We start from the raw sequence: 18,475 nt of genomic DNA, 5'->3' as shown, positions 1-18,475 counted from the left end.
TCTTTTTTTTTTCGGAGCTGGGGACCGAACCCAGGGCCTTGCGCTTCCTAGGTAAGCGCTCTACCACAGAGCTAAATCCCCAGCCCCGCAAACATAAGTATTAATGGATGCTATAAAGACTCAGTTCAGCATGATAATGATGAAAACACTAAGTACATAAGCTTTATTAGGACTGTTTGTGTCACCTGTAAGTTATTACTCAGTCCACACACTGGCTATTCCCCCCCCCCCCCCCGGAGCTGGGGACCGAACCCAGGGCCTTGCGCTTCCTAGGCAAGCGCTCTACCACTGAGCTAAGTCCCCAACCCCCACACTGGCTATTCTTGCCAGTTTTGAAACTGTAGACCTTAAAATGAAGTTTACATAGAGAAAACGGGTTCCATTCACCATCTACACTGCTAACAACATGATACAGTGGCAGTCACAGGGCACCAAGAATTCCAAGTGACATTTCTGGGGGTAAACATAAAAATAAGTTATGCTTTATAATTGAATTATGCTTTATAATTGAAATCAGAAAATATGTTGAAGCTAAATCAGGAAACATGTTTCTACTTCTTGCCATGTCTGGGAAAAAAACCACAGATAAAAATCATCTAATTTTTTTTTAAAAAAAGATTTACTTATTTCTTCTTTTATTTTTTAGATTTATTTTATTTGTATGAGTACACTGTTGCTGTCTTCAGACACACCAGAAGAGGGCATCAGATCCCATTACAGATGGTTGTGAGCCACCATGTGGTTGCTGGAAATTGAACTCAGGACCTCTGAAGAGCAACCAGTGCTCTTAAACGCTGAGCCATCTTTCCAACCTTACTTATTTCTTATGTATACTGTGTCCTGCCTGCATGTATACCTGTAGGCCAGAAGAGGGCACCAGATCTCACCAAATTGGTCATGAGTCACCATATGGTTGCTGGGGCTTGAACTCAGGACCTCTGGAAGAGCAGCCAGTGCTCTTAACCACTGAGTCATCTCATCCCCCCCTCCCCATTGTTTTTTTTTTAAAATCAAGACAGGGTTTTTCTGTGCAGACTTGCCTGTTCTGGAACTGTGTACACCAGGTTTGTCCTTGAACTAACAGAGATCTGCCTACCTCAGCATTCCAACTGCTGGGATTAAAACTGTGTACTAGTACCAACCAGCTAAGACTGGCTCGTTTATTTTTTCTTAATTACAATTCCATATATATATATATATATATATATATATATATATATACACACACACACACACACACACACACACACACATATATATGTGTGTGTGTGTGTTTGTATGTATATATGGTGAGATGGTATAGTTTTTGTTTTTAATTAATTTATTGTATTGTATTAATGTATTTTATGTGTGAGGGTTCTGCCTGCATGTTTCCCTGCAGGCCAGAAGAGGGCATCAGGCTCTCATTATACAGATGATCATGAGCCACGATGTAGTTGCTGGGAATTGAACTCAGGAGAGCAGTCGGAGCTCTTAACCACTGAGCCATCTCTCCAACCCTGAAATGGACACTGGAAATTGAAGTTCCAACTTGGAAGGAATTTCTTATCTAGAATTCTTTGGAAAAGAAAAGTCTGTAAATCACACCTCAGATGTAGATAGAAAAGCTGTTGTCTGAGTTCTGTGAGGGCAAAGCCTCAGTTTTCTTATACATCGATTACAAATAAAAGGATAATCTGCCACGCGTTGAGGGAAACGTCAATGTTCTGAGAAACTCAAGACCTGAAGAACATTGACGTTTCCCTCAGAGCTATTCTTTTCCCTTGCTTTCTTCCTCTCCCATTTTTTCAGAACCAGGGATGGAAGCCAGGGGCTAGCCCATGGTAAGCAGGTGTCCTACTGGTTATTCTTCCTCCAAGTTACTGTGTAAAGATTTATGTGTCCCAAACAGGAGCATGTAACTTCCTTGTCATTGCAGGGAATCACTAAGTAACAGTTAAAGATAGTTTCTATCTCACAGGACTTTTCATTACCACCTTCTAAGGGACACACAGAATTCCCTGAGGGGCCGGAGTTCTCTGTTCCCTTATTCTGTCATGACTGTGGAACATTGGTTCCTCCTATGCACAGGCTGTAATTTTTTCCTTTTGTTAGGAAAAAAATCTGGAGAATAAATGAGGTAAGAACTCTAAAGCTACTTAGCACACTGCCTAGTGGACATCAGGCCCTTAGAAAATGCATATCTCCTGGTAAGACTGCAGGCAAAACAAGACTATTAACTGTGTTCTTTAAGCACTTAAGCACTGTTGGCTTGACAATGTGTACGCTTTCTAAAAACAGGACCCTTTACCTCACTGCCTGGGAATGCTTAGAGAACAGCTTTTTCCTACTATCTTGTGTTTTATTCCTCTCCTCTAAAAAAAAAATCTACTGGATATAACTGTAGTCACTCTATGATTCGGGCAATTCTGTTTTCTTTTTAAAGAACAAAATTGATTTCATATTGTGACAATGAATTACAAATACCTTCTCTATGTCAGACGAATATACTTTTATTTCAGAATGGTTATTCAGCAAAGGCTTACTCGTTTTGTCACATTAAGCTTGCTCCCACAGGCCAGAGGTCTTTCGTGTTCTCCTGGCATCACCTGCATCAGCTAGTGGCCCGGAAACATATCCACCCCAGTTGTTTGGATCAGTGCAACTCTGGTGTCCTCCCCATTTTCTCAACCTGACTTCTAGCTCTTATTGTCAGGTATCACTTTGCAGTATGAGGAGATGATCTACAGTGTTGCCTTTTTTGAGCTTTGCTTATTTAGAAGACATTTGTTACACTTATTTACTTATCCATCTGTGTACGTGATTACACAGATAGGACACCCTGCAGGAGTCAGTCAGAGCCACTGTGTGGCTCTGAGGATCCAGCTCAGGCTGTCTGGCTTGTTGGCAAGCACCTTTTACCCACTGAGACATCTTGCTAGCCTTGAAAGGACTTCTTAAAAAGTTTGTGATCATGATTGAAACTTTTAAAAGCAAGCATGTAGAGTTGGGGATTTAGCTCAGTGGTAGAGTGCTTGCCTAGCGAGCGCAAGGCCCTGGGTTCGCGTCCCCAGCTCCGAAGGAAAAAAAAAAAAGCAAGCATGTAAGTGACTCTATCCAAAAGAACAAAACCATGTATAAGGTTTATTTCTAGCAGGGAAGAACAGTCTTAGAAGTCTGAGGGAAGGGAAGGCTGGCTTTCAATCTGATACGTGAATGAAAGCAATTAGACACCATATATACCTATGTGCAGTTTGTTAGGAAACTTTCATTACATGTTTCAGAAAATGAAAACACCAGCACTCCTCAAATTTGCCAATTTCCCCTTTTCAATAGTCTACCTTTTAACAGATACTCTCTTACTACTGACAAACTAAAATTCAAATGCTCAAGTTACTAAAAATGAGAAATCAAATTTTGGGCCATAAGACAAGTATATTGAGAAGAAAAACTTTCACTAGAATCTTAAACAACAAACTACAGTCTGCATTGACTTCAAAAAGATGCCAAGACTGGGTTTGGGGAAAAAAGAATGCATTTGAGTAACAGTATAAGTCATAAAACAGAGGTAGGGAATGAGAATTGACTAACTCTCAACTTTAAACATGGAGAGAAATGTTTGGTTAACTACAGATTCCCAACCATTGGACTCATTTGCTTCTATACAACTATTTCTAGTATTAGGTCGGCTGGGAGCCTCTGACTTTCTAGTTGGACAGTAGGTTGTAAAGAAACATTTCATTCCTTTTGACTCTCTTGGAAAGAAAAAAGAAAACACCCTCAGGAAGGTGGGGGAAAGGGTCATAATATTTTATAACAGGATGCAGGAGACTCTACAAACAGACTAAAAGTAAAGCAAAGCCCAGCAGGACTGATTTGCCTCTCTCACTGTGACAAGCACGGGCCTATCAATCATTTGTCATATTGGATCACAATAGACTGGGGTCAATTTTTATGGCTTCCCATTCCTAACACTATACACTGCTTTCCCCATAATGCCCTTTGCTACTTTCAAGCTGAGGACTAGACACTTTCATTTCCTTTTGAAAACTTATGTAGGCCTTTCACTTTCTGGTTACCAGAATCTATCTGTAGGTATATAAACACACTTATCTACATGATTTGTCCTATCATGTCAGAACAACTCACTGTTCTGCACTTACAAGAATTAACACAAAAGAAGCAAAAGGTTAATAGTGAGTTGTGAAATTCCTGAAATGGCCTTTTAGGTTTTCCTAATTCACTGCAATTTTGTTTACCTCAAACTAGCTACTTAGAATATTCACTCATGGGGCTGGGGATTTAGCTCAGTGGTAGAGCGCTTACCTAGGAAGCGCAAGGCCCTGGGTTCGATCCCCAGCTCCGAAAAAAAGAACCAAAAAAAAAAAAAAAAAAGAATATTCACTCATGCCAAAAGACCGATTTTCTTTAATAAAGGGTAATTCTTTTCTGCTAGGTATTAGAGTTATCCATTTTAAGACAATTTACACAAGGAGTATTACATTGGGAATTAAGACTTTTAATTTAATTTTTTCATATTTATGGAAGGCCTCCCCTTACTAGAGAAATGGTTTAATAATCCACACTAATCTATATTAATGAAGTAGTACCTACTGGAGAAAAAGATTCTCATTAAGGAAGTAAAACTTGTATTTATGTTATAAACATGTAACTTTTTTTTTCATCTTTATTAACTTGGATATTTCTTATTTACATTTTGATTGTTATTCCCTTTCCCGGTTTCTGGGCCAACATCCCCCTAACCCCTCCCCCTTCCCTTCTCTATAGGTGTTCCCTCCCCATCCTCCACCATTACCGCCCTCCCCCCAACAATCACGTTCACTGGGGGTTCAGTCTTGGCAGGACCAAGGGCTTCCCCTTCCACTGGTGCTCTTACTAGGCTATTCATTGCTACCTATGAGGTTAGAGTCCAGGGTCAGTCCATGTATAGTCTCTGGGTAGTGGCTTAGTCCCTGGAAACTCTGGTTGCTTGGCATTGTTGTTCATATGGGGTCTCGAGCCCCTTCAAGCTCTTCCAGTTCTTTCTCTGATTCCTTCAACGGAGGTGCCGTTCACAGTTCAGTGGTTTGCTGCTGGCCTTCGCCTATGTATTTGCTGTACTCTGGCTGTCTCTCTTAGGAGAGATCTACATCCGGTTCCTGTCGGTCTACACTTCTTTGCTTCATCCATCTTGTCTAATTGGATGGCTGTATATGTATGGGCCACATGTGGGGCAGGCTCTGAATGGGTGTTCCTTCAGTCTCTGTTCTAAACTTTGCCTCCCTATCGCCTCCCAAGGGTATTCTTGTTCCCCTTTTAAAGAAGGAGTGAAGCATGTGCATTTTGGTCATCCGTCTTGAGTTTCATGTGTTCTGTGCATCTAGGGTAATTCAAGCATTTGGGCTAATAGCCACTTATCAATGAGTGCATACCATGTGTGATAAACATGTAACTTTAAAAGTCGAATCTTCAGGAACTAGAAATAATGCTCAGCCGTAGAACACATGCTTAGTGTGAGCAAGGCACTGGGCTTGATCCACAGCAACACAACAATCATTGGTACTGTTTTTCTCATTGTTAAACACATATTAAGAAAATGTTGTATTATCATTTCTGTATTACCCAATACATGAGAAAATGCATACAATGCAAATAACATATACTTGAATGTATGTATACTATAAAAATAATCACCTGAAAAGAATCCGTGTTTTAGCCATGGTGATTCATGCTTGTAATTGAACAGTTAGAGAGCTGAGGCAGGAGGACTGCCACAAGTTTGAGGCTGGCTTGTATTACATAATGAGTTCCAGGCCAGCCTGGGGTACATGACAAAACTCTGTTTCTAAAAAAGAAAAGCAGACAGATTTAAAAAGAGGAGGAGGAAGAGGAGGAGGAGGAGGAGGAGGAGGAGGAGGAGGAAGAAGAGGAGGAAGAAGAGGAGGAGGAGGAGGAGGAAGGAGGGATGTTTACAAGAACAGCTTCCATCCAGATCCTCTAGGCTGTATGGCGGGTTATCAAAAGCAGCTTACCATTCTTACAACTCCAACTTAAAAACATCCTAGCATCTTCTGGGTCAAAGGAATTTTTACTTGCAGAAAATTTGGAAAGGAATGAAGAGGTGTGCAAAGATATTTGAAAGATTACTTCAGCACAAAAACCGGCTCATTAAAAATTGGATAATGTGGGTTGGGGATTTAGCTCAGTGGTAGAGTGCTTGCCTAGGAAGCACAGGACCCTGGGTTCGGTCCCCAGCTCCGGAAAAAAAAATGGATAATGCTTATGTCTGGGAGCTATATTTACTGACAGTTTCGAAGATATTCATTTTCTAGAGCTCTAATTTTAAATATGTAAAAACACTTAAGTTAGTGTTCAAGCTGCATGCAATTTCCCAGACAAAACACGCAATGGCATTAATGCAAATGGAAATAAATTCTCTATTGGAGATGTTTTATTTTACATTTTTTTTTTTGGTTCTTTTTTTCGGAGCTGGGGACTGAACCCAGGGCCTTGCGCTTCCTAGGCAAGCGCTCTACCACCGAGCTAAATCCCCAACCCCGTTTTACATTTTTCTTTAATTTTAGTGCTAAATCTACCATGTTCTCACTAATACAATTATTGAAGAGATATTTCCATGTTTAATTTTATACATTTTTTTTCTTTTTTTCGGAGCTGGGGACCGAACTCAGGGCCTTGAGCTTGCTAGGCAAGTGCTCTACCACTGAGCATCCCCAACCCCAATTTTATACATTTAAAGGGAATGTTTACTATTAGTGTTTAGAGGACACATCTAAGTCTAAGCTGCTACTGCACTTGAAGTACTCTGAATCATTGATTAGGAGAGGGAGGCAGAACCTATGAGAAACCAAAGCCAATCATTTCCACAAAGAGAGCCTCTCTCCCCTCTGTGTGCAAGTGTGGAGGCAGGGATGGACTTCGGGGGTCTTTGAAGTTCGATCACCCTGCACCTTAGTTTTTGAGGCAGGTTCTCCCACCGAACCCAGAACTCATTATTTCTAGTCTAACTAGCCAGAGCATGTCTCCTAGGTTCTGTCTGTCTTTACTACCCAGTGGCCTCTCTTTGTACCTGGCATTTCTATGGGGCTTAGGCATCTGAAGTCAGGTTCTCAAGCTTGCGTAACAAGCACTGTTTGCCCATGGAGCCATCTTCCCAATCTGAAAGTTAGCATTTCTGTAAGACAACTGTTCTAAATACAGTACTTTATAAAAAGGTAATATTTCAAGTATACAACATGCTGGTGTTTTTTGTTTGTTTATTTTTTGAGACAACTAACTATGTAACCCAGGCTAGTCTGGAACTCGTGAGTGCTAGTGCTGGGTTTACAGACCCATACCATTGCAATAGCTCAACATGATACATATACACACATAGTGACATAATTATATAGTCAAGCACGTTAACAGAGCTCCTTACATAGTTATTTATCATTTCTTTTAGAGAACCTGAAATCTGTTCATTTGGTGAATTTTCAGCATATAGTACACTATTATTTATAATCGTCACACAGTACATTAATCTAGGTTTGAGTCCTGGGAAGTCTGAATTTTGAGCATGAATGCTTGCCTATACAACTGAATAGAGAGAAACCCAGAAATAGAAAGGTAGTTACTTATTGCTGTGAGTCCAATATAATAAACTCAGTCTAAAAGGAAGAAAAACATTTAACAAAAATATCATGCTTTTTATTTATAATAAATGATGCATACCATATAACACTTTTAAAAAAATAATAATGATCCAGTTAAAAAGATTACTTTGGCAATGAAAGATTGGAAATTATAGATCTAAATGAAGACAATTACAGCTACCTGTGCTGGACAAAAAAGGCCAACACTGGAAAAGCTGAGCAGGTAAATAAACAATGGCTGACATTAAGGAAGAACAGACAAAATAGCTGGCCAGAGGCTGGTAGTCATGGAAACACCATTTAGTCACTGTGCACACAGCTTCCAAGTAGGGAGGCCTCCTGTTATTTGGCTTCATTACCAGTGAGTCAAAGCATTTGTCATAACATTGAATAAACCATAACACAGTGCATTAGAATTGGAAAATTCAAAGCAAGCCCACTTACCTTCCCTGTCAGAACTGACGGAAATTCTGTATCAAACTTGTTGCTCAATCCAAACCTTAAAAACAAAGACAGAACAAAATCTATTCTATTCAGCATATTTAACCCTTTCTCAGAAGTTATAAATCCATGAGGTTTTCTTTTCTTTTTCAGATTTAAATAATTGTGTCCTAAATATTCACAACTATATGATGTGTGTGACAGTTAAAAGAAAACTTAACGAATTAAAAACCTATACCTAAGTCCTAAAAATAATATTAAATTAAAAAAGATCCATTAAATCTAACAGATATTTTCTGAATAAAACTTTACATGCAGATCTTTGAGTTCAAGACCAGACTGGTCTACACAACGAGTTCTAGGATGGCCAGGGTAACACAGAGAAACCCTGTCTTGAAAGACCCAAAACCAAAACCAAACAAACAAAAAGCTCGGGAGTGGTAGCGCACTTGGTGTTTAATCCCAGCACTCGGAAGGCAGAGACAGGTGGAACTCTTTGAGTTCGAAGCCACCCTGGTTTACAGAGGGAATTACAGGACAGCAAGGGTTACACAGAGACCCTGTCTTAAAAAAAACAAACCAACAAACAACAAAACAAACAAAACAAAAACCATGGAAAGTAAAAATATACTTCCTTTTCCATTTTTAATATACATTTATATTTTGGAAGAGGATTCATTTTTACTTACATTAAAAAAGAATAGTAACTATTATTAATTTGTAGTTTTCACTCTTAACCAGATGGGAATTTGATTTTAGGCAATTTATTTAGTTAATTGACTTTTAAATTGTTTCTGAGCGCTAGGATTAAAAGCATGTGCCACCACGAATGCCAGTTTCCTTGTCCCCCGAACAAGGATAACGGCACTTTTCTTGGAGGCCCTTAATAGTTTGAAGTCCTACAGTTACTTAGCATAGTGTGGAGCCTGGGAAAGTAGGAGTGATTGGTGTCTGTCCCTTGCTACTGCATTCATGGTGTTCTCAATGCTAGTTAACTTTGGCTCTCGCTCACCTATCATCCACTGACATAGAATTCTTTTTTTAAAATATTTTATTTATTTATTATATATATGAGTACACTGTAGCTGTCTTCAGACACACCAGAAGAGGGCATCAGATCCCATGACAGATGGTTGTGAGCCACCATGTGGGTGCTTAACCTCTGAAGAGCAGCCAGTGCTCTTAACCTCTGAGCCATCTCTCCAGCCCCCTGACATAAAATTCTTACTTATTCTGATATGCAATTGTCTGACATTCAGAAAATGACCTAAGGCATTCCTACTCAATTAGCAGACGAGCAAAGGTCTATACAATTCCTTTTGACTTTATTACATATCATAGTGAACAAACATACTGGATGAGAAAACCTTAGAGGTCAGGCATCTCTTTTTTCAGAACAGCTAAGCAAATGAAAGGTATTTAAAAAGATCTTTTAACCCCCAGTGAACTAGACTGTTGGGGGGAGGGCGGCAATGGGGGGAGGATGGGGAGGGGAACACCGATAAGAAAGGGGAGGGGGGAGGGGGATGTTTGCCCGGAAACCGGGAAAGGGAATAACACTCGAAATGTATATAAGAAATACTCAAGTTAATACAAAAAAAAAAAGAAAAAAAAGAAAAAAAAAGATCTTTTAATTGTCTGAAGAGAATCTGGTCACACTCATCAAAGTATAATTCCAAAGTTTGTTTACATTAATGGGAAAAGAATTAATTTATTTTTACTTATTTATTTATATGAGTGCTCTATTTGCATGTATGCGTGCATGACAGAAGAAGGCATCAGATCCCATTACAGATGGTTTTGAGCCACCATGTGGTTGATGAGAATTGAACTCAGGACCTCTGGAAGAGCAGTCAGTGCTCTTAACCGCTGAGCCATTTCTCCAGCCCCTGGGAAAAGGATTTTTTAAAAGTACTGGGATTAAAGGCATACATCACCCCCGCCCAGCTTATTTTTACTTTTTAAAAATCTCCTTTAATGAGCAGCATATAGACATCTATTAGTGTCTGTGGGTGACTGGTTCTGAACCAGACCTTGGATATCAAAATCCCTGGATACTTAAGTCCCTTATGTTAATTTTTAATGAAATTTTTATAGTTATTTGATTTTATTATACATATATTTTGCCTGCATGTATGCTGTGTGCCATGTGCATGCCTAATGCCCTTGCAGGTCAGAGAAGGATTCATATCTCCTAGAACTGGAGTTACTGATGGTTATAAGCATCCATTTGAGTACTGGGAGCTGGTTGTGAACTTCCCTCTGAATCACTACTTCCTGAAATACATGTAGTGAACTGTACAGTACTAGGGAAAAGTCCTCTGTAAGAGCAACAAGTGCTCCTGACTGCTGAGCCATCTCTGCAGCTCCCAGTTCCTTAGATTAAAATGGCATAGTATTTGCATGTAACCCATATACATCCTTCCGTAGTCTTTAAATCATCCTAGTAGTAGCTAATACAACTGCTATGCAAATCATTGCTATACCGTGTTGTTAAGACAACAGGAAGATGGGCTGGAGAGATGGCTCAGTGGTTAAGAGCACTGACTGCTCTTCCAGAGGTCCTGAGTTCAAATTCACATGGTGGCTCACAACCATCTGTAATGAGATCTGATGCCCTCTTCCAGTGTGTCTGAAGACAACTACAGTGTACTGATATAAATAAAATAAATAAATCTTAAAAAAAAATAACAGAAAGATAACGATAAGAGAAAGTCCATGCATGGTCAATGTAGATGGTGATTTTCCCAGGTATCTTTGATCTGCAAATGGTTGGATGTGTGCAAAGCCTGTAAGCATAGTGTGAACTGATTATCTATGTCATAAAATATAAAGAAGCTGGCATAGAAGCACATTCCTATAATCCCAGGATGAGGCAAGAGGATAGTGAGTTCAAGGCCAGCCTGGGCTACATAGTGAGTTCAAGGTCAATCCGGATAATATGTCAACAATCCATCTCAAAAATCAAACAACAAAGCACACTGAAAAGCAAACCAGGCCCATTACTGTCATAATGCTGGCTAACAAGGAATAGCCATCCTCTTCTCACTTCTCAGGGGTTTCTTTTTCAATTCCCTTCATTAACAGTGGGGACATAAAAAGAGTGCTGACTTCCAATAACCTTAATTCGGAAGATTTCACTTAGTAGCCACAAATATTGAAATAGCTTCTGGTGAATGAACACCTTTTCTCCGTTTCATAAGCAAACTATGAAATTACGAACTATGGCTACACAGAAGTTACACAAATGCATCTATCTATTCATTACTCTTAGCCAAGATGTGGCAGTCTTCAGCGTTAGACAAAGAGGCACTTGGGAACTATTCATAAAGTCATTTTATTGATGTTATTAAATATAGAGTCTATTATGTGTTTGAAGTTGACCAAGCTGGTGGTTGTCAATGATTGAATTCTCTTTAAGTGTTTTCAATGCCCTTACATTTTAATTTCTTGGAACGATTCTTTGAATGGTAGGAAATAGAGGCAAAGAAGGGTGGATCCTTTCATTACTTTACCCTGCCTTCCTACATCACTTGCTTTCCATGCTTGTGAAGATGACTATTTTCAACCATTTGAACCTTGGATGAGTGAACGCTCATGTGCTCAGGTTAAGAACCAGTACATACAAAGTCTTGTAACAAGAACCACAATTTTGCTAGAAAACTATGTACTTAATAATACTGATTCTAAAGTACATGTAGTGAACTCTACTGTACTAAGGAAAATTATACCCTACAACACAGAGGTTTTTCTGTTTTGTTTTGTTTGTTTTTAGATTCTTAGATCTCCTTAATCTTTCTTACCAGACTACACAATGGCTTAAAGCCTTGTAAATTGTTACCTGATTGTTTTCAGTGTTGGGGACTGAACCAGGGCCTTGCTCATACTACTCAAGGCCTCTCTCTCTCAGAATATCAATAAGTCACTGTAATCTCTCAATGACAGGTAACAAAATTGTATGACATTCTCTAGTCCGAGAAATGTCTGTAACTTTGTTTACAAAGGTACTGCTTGTAAATTTAACCATCTGTTTTGGTTCTATATCTAATGAGACTCCCTAAAACCTGGTAATCCAGCAATTATCTCAACTAACTTCTTTTTTTTTTCTTTTTTCTTTTTTCCGGAGCTGGGGACCAAACCCAGGGCCTTGCGCTTGCTAGGCAAGTGCTCTACCACTGAGCTAAGTCCCCAACCCCCTCAACTAACTTCTATCCAGGTACTTTAGCAAGGGCGGACAGATGTACACACATTTTAAATAATAAGAGTGTGGTCATATTTAAAAACACAAGGGGGAAAAATCTCATCAGATGTATGTTTTCTGTATTTCAATACACCATGCCCCGGTATTTATCCTAAAAAAAGAAGAAAAGTATAAGTCATATAAACAGCATTTCTGAAACATTTCATACTTGCAAGTGCTATTCATCATTTTGTTGCTAGTCTCAAACACCTGTGGGAGTTAATTTAGTAATACTTTTTTTTTTGACAGGGTCTCACTATATAGACCAGGCTGGCTTCTAATTCACAGTGATAAACACTTGCCTTTGCCTCCAGTGCCGGGATTAAAGGTGTACACCACCACATCCTGGCTTTACTTTGCTTCTCAGGAAATTATAATTAATTTCATGTTAAAATTTATATTTCATTAAAATAACCAGGAGGCCAAATCACAAAGATGATACAAGTAAACTGGAGCTCTCGGGAAAGCTTAACAGAGCTTTAGAGAGGGATGGTGGTGCGATGATCCCTCCTCACTAGGATTAGGTTACTATCACAGCTATGGAAGTCCTCTTCACAGTATGAGTCAACAAACTAGCATTTGCTGACGGCCTGTGATAAGTCTGTACCCCAACAGACATAGACTATCACAAAAATGTACTTAAACAGGGATTATGATAGGTACTGAAGATTCATGGGAATGAAAGATTGTTCTTGCTGCTGTTGCTTATAATTTAGCAAGGGCAAAGAAGACTGACAGAAAATGGTGACATTTGGATAGTTAGGGTGAGGGGAGGTGTGGACTGGCATTTAAAATGGAGGCACTAGCTTGAACAGACACATAAGATAAGAAATAGCAGACTGGGGTTGGGGATTTAGCTCAGCGGTAGAGCGCTTGCCTAGCGAGCGCAAGGCCCTGGGTTCGGTCCCCAGCTCTGAAAAAAAGAAAAAAGAAAAAGAAAAAGAAAAGAAAAAAGAAAAAGAAAAAAAAAGAAATAGCAGACTATGATGAGTAGCATACAAGCAGCAAAGGAAATAGAAGGAGATGAGGGAGACAGGTTAGATTCAGTTCTGTATGCCATATTCCAGAGCCTGGACTCTATCCTGATAATGCAGGAGAAACTAGACTAATCTTAAGCAGGAGAGCAATTCAGTTAGATCTATACTTCTGGTGTTTTAATCAAGCAACAGGCTGAAGCATAGCTACCAGACTGACAAGGATAGAGGCAAGACAACTAGTTAGGGTGAAAAGAGACCCGAATCAGGCACTAGAGAAGAAAACAAGCAACTTTTAAGTCCTATAATCATTTTTTGATGCTTCACTTTGGGAAAGGTGGGAAGAAAAGGGAGGTAACAGGAGGTACACTCAACTGAAATGGAGACTACAGAACGCTAAGGTACATTTGAAAGTGAAACAGGCCAGGTTAAAGCCTGAGCACTGTCTGGTACAGACATACATATTTGGAAACACTGGATTACTAGACCAGAAGAAGCAGAAGAGATGTGTAGACAATAAGACTAGAGAGCTAAGCACAAAATTGAGAGGATAACTTGTATTTAAGAAGCAAGACAGGAAGAAGACTGTGAATGAAAAATATACACCAGGCAAGCACTTCATTATAAAACTATACACCAGTGTCTGATCCTGGGGATCTCAATGGAGGTCAGATTCTTCACAGGTAAGGTGGCAGAACTCAGGCGAAAGAAAGTAAATATGGCACATATATGTACTTTTAAGAAATTTGGCGGGCTGGAGAGATGGCTCAGCGGTTAAGAGCACCCGACTGCTCTTCCAGAGGTCATGAGTTCAATTCCCAGCAACCACATGGTGGCTCACAACCATCTGTAAAGAGATCTGATGTCCTCTTCTGGTGTGTCTGAAGACAGCTACAGTGTACTTATATATAATAAATGATTAAATCTTAAAAAAAAAGAAATTTGGCAAAGTGAGATTAGATAGCAGCTAAAAGGGATATGGGTATCAAAGGTTTTTGTCATAGAAGAATTGAATATAATTACAATCTAGACTCTAGATTCTAGGGAGAATCAAATAGAGAGGCACTATTGGAGCATGGGGCTAACTTAGAGAACAAGACCTTGCGAGGAGGGTAGAAGAGAAGGGTATGAAAAGCAGAAGAGATGAGTTTTGGGTAAGGAACTCCTTGAATTGCAATGTTGGGAGAAGTCATATCTAATAAAGAGCCAATGCAGGTTGCAGCAGTATATGACATGATTAAATGGAATTTTAAGAAAATTAATTTGGCACAAGCATGCACAATGAAGTGGGGAGAGGCAGCAGACTGTGCCTGTAATTCAAGAAGGGGAAGATGACAACTCAAGCAAGAGTATTGCCAAATGGGAATAGAGAAAATGAAAAATCTAAACAAATTTCCAAATATATAATGATACAATTCTGGGAAAACTGGACATGGGGCAATTCAAGGAGAAGAGTCAAATGATTCAAACATTTCAAATATTACCCTGGGAGAGTAGACTTTTGGTGTTACCACAACAAATGTGGCAACTAGAAGTACAACCCATTTGGGGAGCAAAAAGGTTGAGCATAAGATATATTGAGTTAGAATCAGGTTAAACATATCTATTTTCTTAAATATTTATCTCTTAATCATAGTAAAAAGCTACAAAATACTTCCCTCTTTTAAAAAAAGAACCAGCTGATGGTGACACCTCTCAAATTTTTAACTTTGAATAGAAGCCAATCTTCTATAGATGAAGACTGAACAGAGAATAGAAAAAGGCCAGTATCCAGGAGAAGAAAAACTAGTTCACTCACATTGGTACAGGGCCAGGGTTGTAGCTCAGTGATACAGCATTTGCCTGGATGCACAATGCTGTAGTTTGAGTTTTGTCACCACAAAACCCAAGAAAACCAATATAGCATATAGTTTAGAGCAATCTACACATGCCTATGTCAGAAAAAATGAAACAAAAATTGATATTTTAGATGTATCTACACATGCCTATGTCAGAAAAAATGAAACAAAAATTGATATTTTAGATGTATCAGATTAAGATTATTAAGTATTTTGCTTCATTTGACAGATGGAAGGTTCTGTTATTATAGTTCACGTCTCTGATACCAAACAAACATTTTATTAACAACAGGGTTTCACTATGTAGCCCATGCTGGCCTAGAACTCGTGTGATCCACGTTGGTCTTGAACTCATGGCACTCTCCCTGTTTTAATCTACCAAATGATGCTATCACAGTCATGAACCACCATGTCTGGCTTCTAAACATTTAATCTTCTTAGAAGGTTAGATATTTAGCATCAAATGTTCTTTCTAAATGAGAAAATGTGCACAATAAAGCTAAACAATTTTCATGTTTAGTGATTTAAGTACTGGCTTATGCTTTTCAGAGTTTTCTTCAAATAATATCAGGATACTATTGGAGCTATCCCTTTACATCTAACTCCAGAATTTTAAAACTGTGTATGTGTGTGTGTGTGTGGGGGGTGATAGCAGGAAATTATACCTATAAGGGGCTAACCAGGGCAAATCTAAGTGTTCTGTTTTAAATGAAAAAAGGAAACTGATTGTGTTGACAATAGAATGGAGCCACAAGGAAGTTTTAAAGAATTTAAATTATGCTTCCTTGCTATGTACTCACTTCGTGAATTGTAGAAAATAATGGGGGGAAGTTGGAAGATAAAATTGTGGGTCAGTATAGAAAATACCTTTTCTCTGTTTGGTCATGGAAATTGATCTGCATAAAAGAAGCCTGGAAAATGAGGCAGCAAGTGTAGTAGGCATGATGGTGTTTTACAAGTTCATGGAATTAAAAACAAAACAAAATAACAACAAAAGAAGCCTGGATACAAGAATCATAATTCGTTTGAATGATGCTCTCCCTAGTGACAAAAGGAATGGAAGAAAAACGGTGCAGGAAGTTGGCGCCTGAACATTACAGGCTATCTGCAAAACATCTTGGACTGCAAAACAAAAACAAAAACAAAACAAAACAAAAAAAACCCCAAACTGTCTTCCAATTAATTAATACAGAATAAGGCCTAAAAGTCTCCTCCAAAGCCTGTTTGTCACAATTGACAAATATTTGGTAATATATGCATCAATGATTTAAAAAGTGTATTGCAGTCAAAAGAGTTAACATGTTAAAATGAAAAGATAACATGATGGAGGAGTTGGAACATACTGTATGATTTCATGCAAGCACTCAGTTGAGTCAAAGGGACTATGTGAGCCATGATAAAAACTAGAGATAGCCTGACTTGACAGGAAGGAGCAAATGTATTTTGAAAAGGCAGTAAAAGACACCACAGTCAAGAGTATGAATACGACACCATATTCAAAATTTCTAGTATGTGCCATCCAAGCAAATAAAAATGATATAGCACTCTTCAAAGCCCAGTGATCAATTTTACTGTGCAACTGTGCACACTTTATTTTCTCAAATATGATATAGGATTCAATGTAAAAGAAGCCATCCTGGTTGAGTTTTAAAGAAATTATCCTCAATTCATCAAGGGCTAATTTCTATATACTTAATATTCATATATTTAATGTCTGGACATACATGATCCCCTGTAGACATCTTAAATTAAAAAAAAATGGGGAGGCTTGGACATCACGCACTCAAATCCCTTCATTTTGGAGATGAGGAACCCAAGGCCTGGAAGTAAGAATCAACTGACCAAGGTCACAGGGCCAGTAAGAAGAAAGATTGAGATTATCAACCAAGATCTCTCACTCTATATCCATAGCTCTTTCTACTTTGCATAGATTCCTATTAACCTGAACCTCTAAGGACGTGATATTAAAGGAACGTCAGAGTAGTGCGTTCAACAGAGAAAGGATGACGATATTCATTCATGTAAGCATTAGGTAGGAGAATGGATGGATAAATATGTGGGTGGATGAATACTTATATTATCCACAAAATGCATCACATATTTTTGTTTTTGAAGAACCCAAACCTAGATCTTGTCACCTGTCACAGCAGACGCCGTTTTCCACTAGCCATCAATCTTGGCAGCAGAGAAGCCCAGTGCATCCTGCAGTTTATAGACTATTCACTTGCCAACACACGAATGAGCAGATCGCCCCTACTCCAATGTCTCTGGCTTTCTACCCCACAACTCCATGTCTACACTCACTCTTTCCTCCGGGTCGATGCAGCGTTATCCGCCCCCCCTCCCCTTTTACACGACATCTATTCAACCTGCGCTTTTGCCATTTAGACCAGGTGCCCTTTGCTAACACTACGTTTTAGTCAGCCCTCCCCCATTCCGCAGGCCCCTCAATGCCCTTCTCATTAGTCTGTCGTCAAATTTCAGCCTCTGCAAGACCCCGATCCCAATTGCTTACACAGTGATGTGGCCGGCGCCGCGCACCAACACAGGGTCTGGGGCATATCTCCGCAGATTCTCCTCGCTCACTACCCGAGGCGGGGGCGGCACCTCCTCCTCCTCTTCTTCTTCCTCGTCTTCCTCGTCTTCCTCCTCCTCGTCTTCCTCCTCCTCATCTTCCTCGTCCTCATCGGGCCCAGATACGGACGACGACGACGACGACGACGACGACGGAGACGAGGACGATGTTGCTGCCTCTTCTTCTTCCTCCAATTCCGAGATGGTGTCGAACTCCGCCATGTTGGGCAGCAGGATGCTCATCACGTGACCGCGCGATCGCCGCCACTCTCCGGGAGAAGAGTTTGAACCTGCGGAGCTGCTGGGAGAGGAGGGGGAACGGACTGAAGAGAAAGAGGAGGGGGCGGGGAAAGCGCTTGAGGAGACGCGCCTGCGTGTTGGGTAGACAGCGCGGGGGTTGGAGGCGGGGGCACGAGGGACCAGGGAGTAAATTCGGTGTACGCTTGCGCGCCTCCAAGGGGAGGGGGCCGGTAGAGGTGAACTCCAGGGAATTCTCGAGGTCCGGTCTGCGGGTGCTGATCTTCATACTGCGTTTCTGCGTTTCGGACGTCAGTCTCTTGTACACAGGGGACATACGTTCTAGTTTTAGTGTCTGTTAATTAATGCGGGATATATTTGCCTCTATGCAGACAGTTGAGGGAAAGCAAATTCTATAAAAGCGAGTTTAGGACATTGCCCAAAATATCCGAAGGTATGCATATGTCAATCTCTTAGGCAGAGATTGTTCAATTCTGAGAAAAGGGTAAACATTTTTCAAAAGAGGAAACTTTCTATTAATTT

The 18,475-nt window shown here is 39.8% G+C and overlaps 1 protein-coding gene across 1 annotated transcript in view; it reads right to left on the bottom strand.

Moving 5' to 3' along the window:
- Chic1 (cysteine-rich hydrophobic domain 1) overlaps nt 1–18,020 on the bottom strand; it is a 44,074-nt gene extending 26,054 nt beyond the window's left edge. Inside the window, exons 1-2 of the mRNA NM_001401184.1 lie at nt 17,637–18,020; nt 8,073–8,127 (exon numbers count right to left, since the gene is read on the bottom strand). Coding sequence (NP_001388113.1) covers nt 8,073–8,127; nt 17,637–17,938 — 357 coding nt within the window. The 5' untranslated portion in view covers nt 17,939–18,020. The remainder of the gene's footprint in view (nt 1–8,072; nt 8,128–17,636) is intronic.
- Nucleotides 18,021–18,475: the final 455 nt, after the last annotated feature.

Source organism: Rattus norvegicus, chromosome X (genome assembly GCF_036323735.1).
Source record: "Rattus norvegicus strain BN/NHsdMcwi chromosome X, GRCr8, whole genome shotgun sequence".
NCBI lineage: Eukaryota > Metazoa > Chordata > Mammalia > Rodentia > Muridae > Rattus > Rattus norvegicus.
This window is presented reverse-complemented; position numbering and strand designations above follow the sequence as displayed.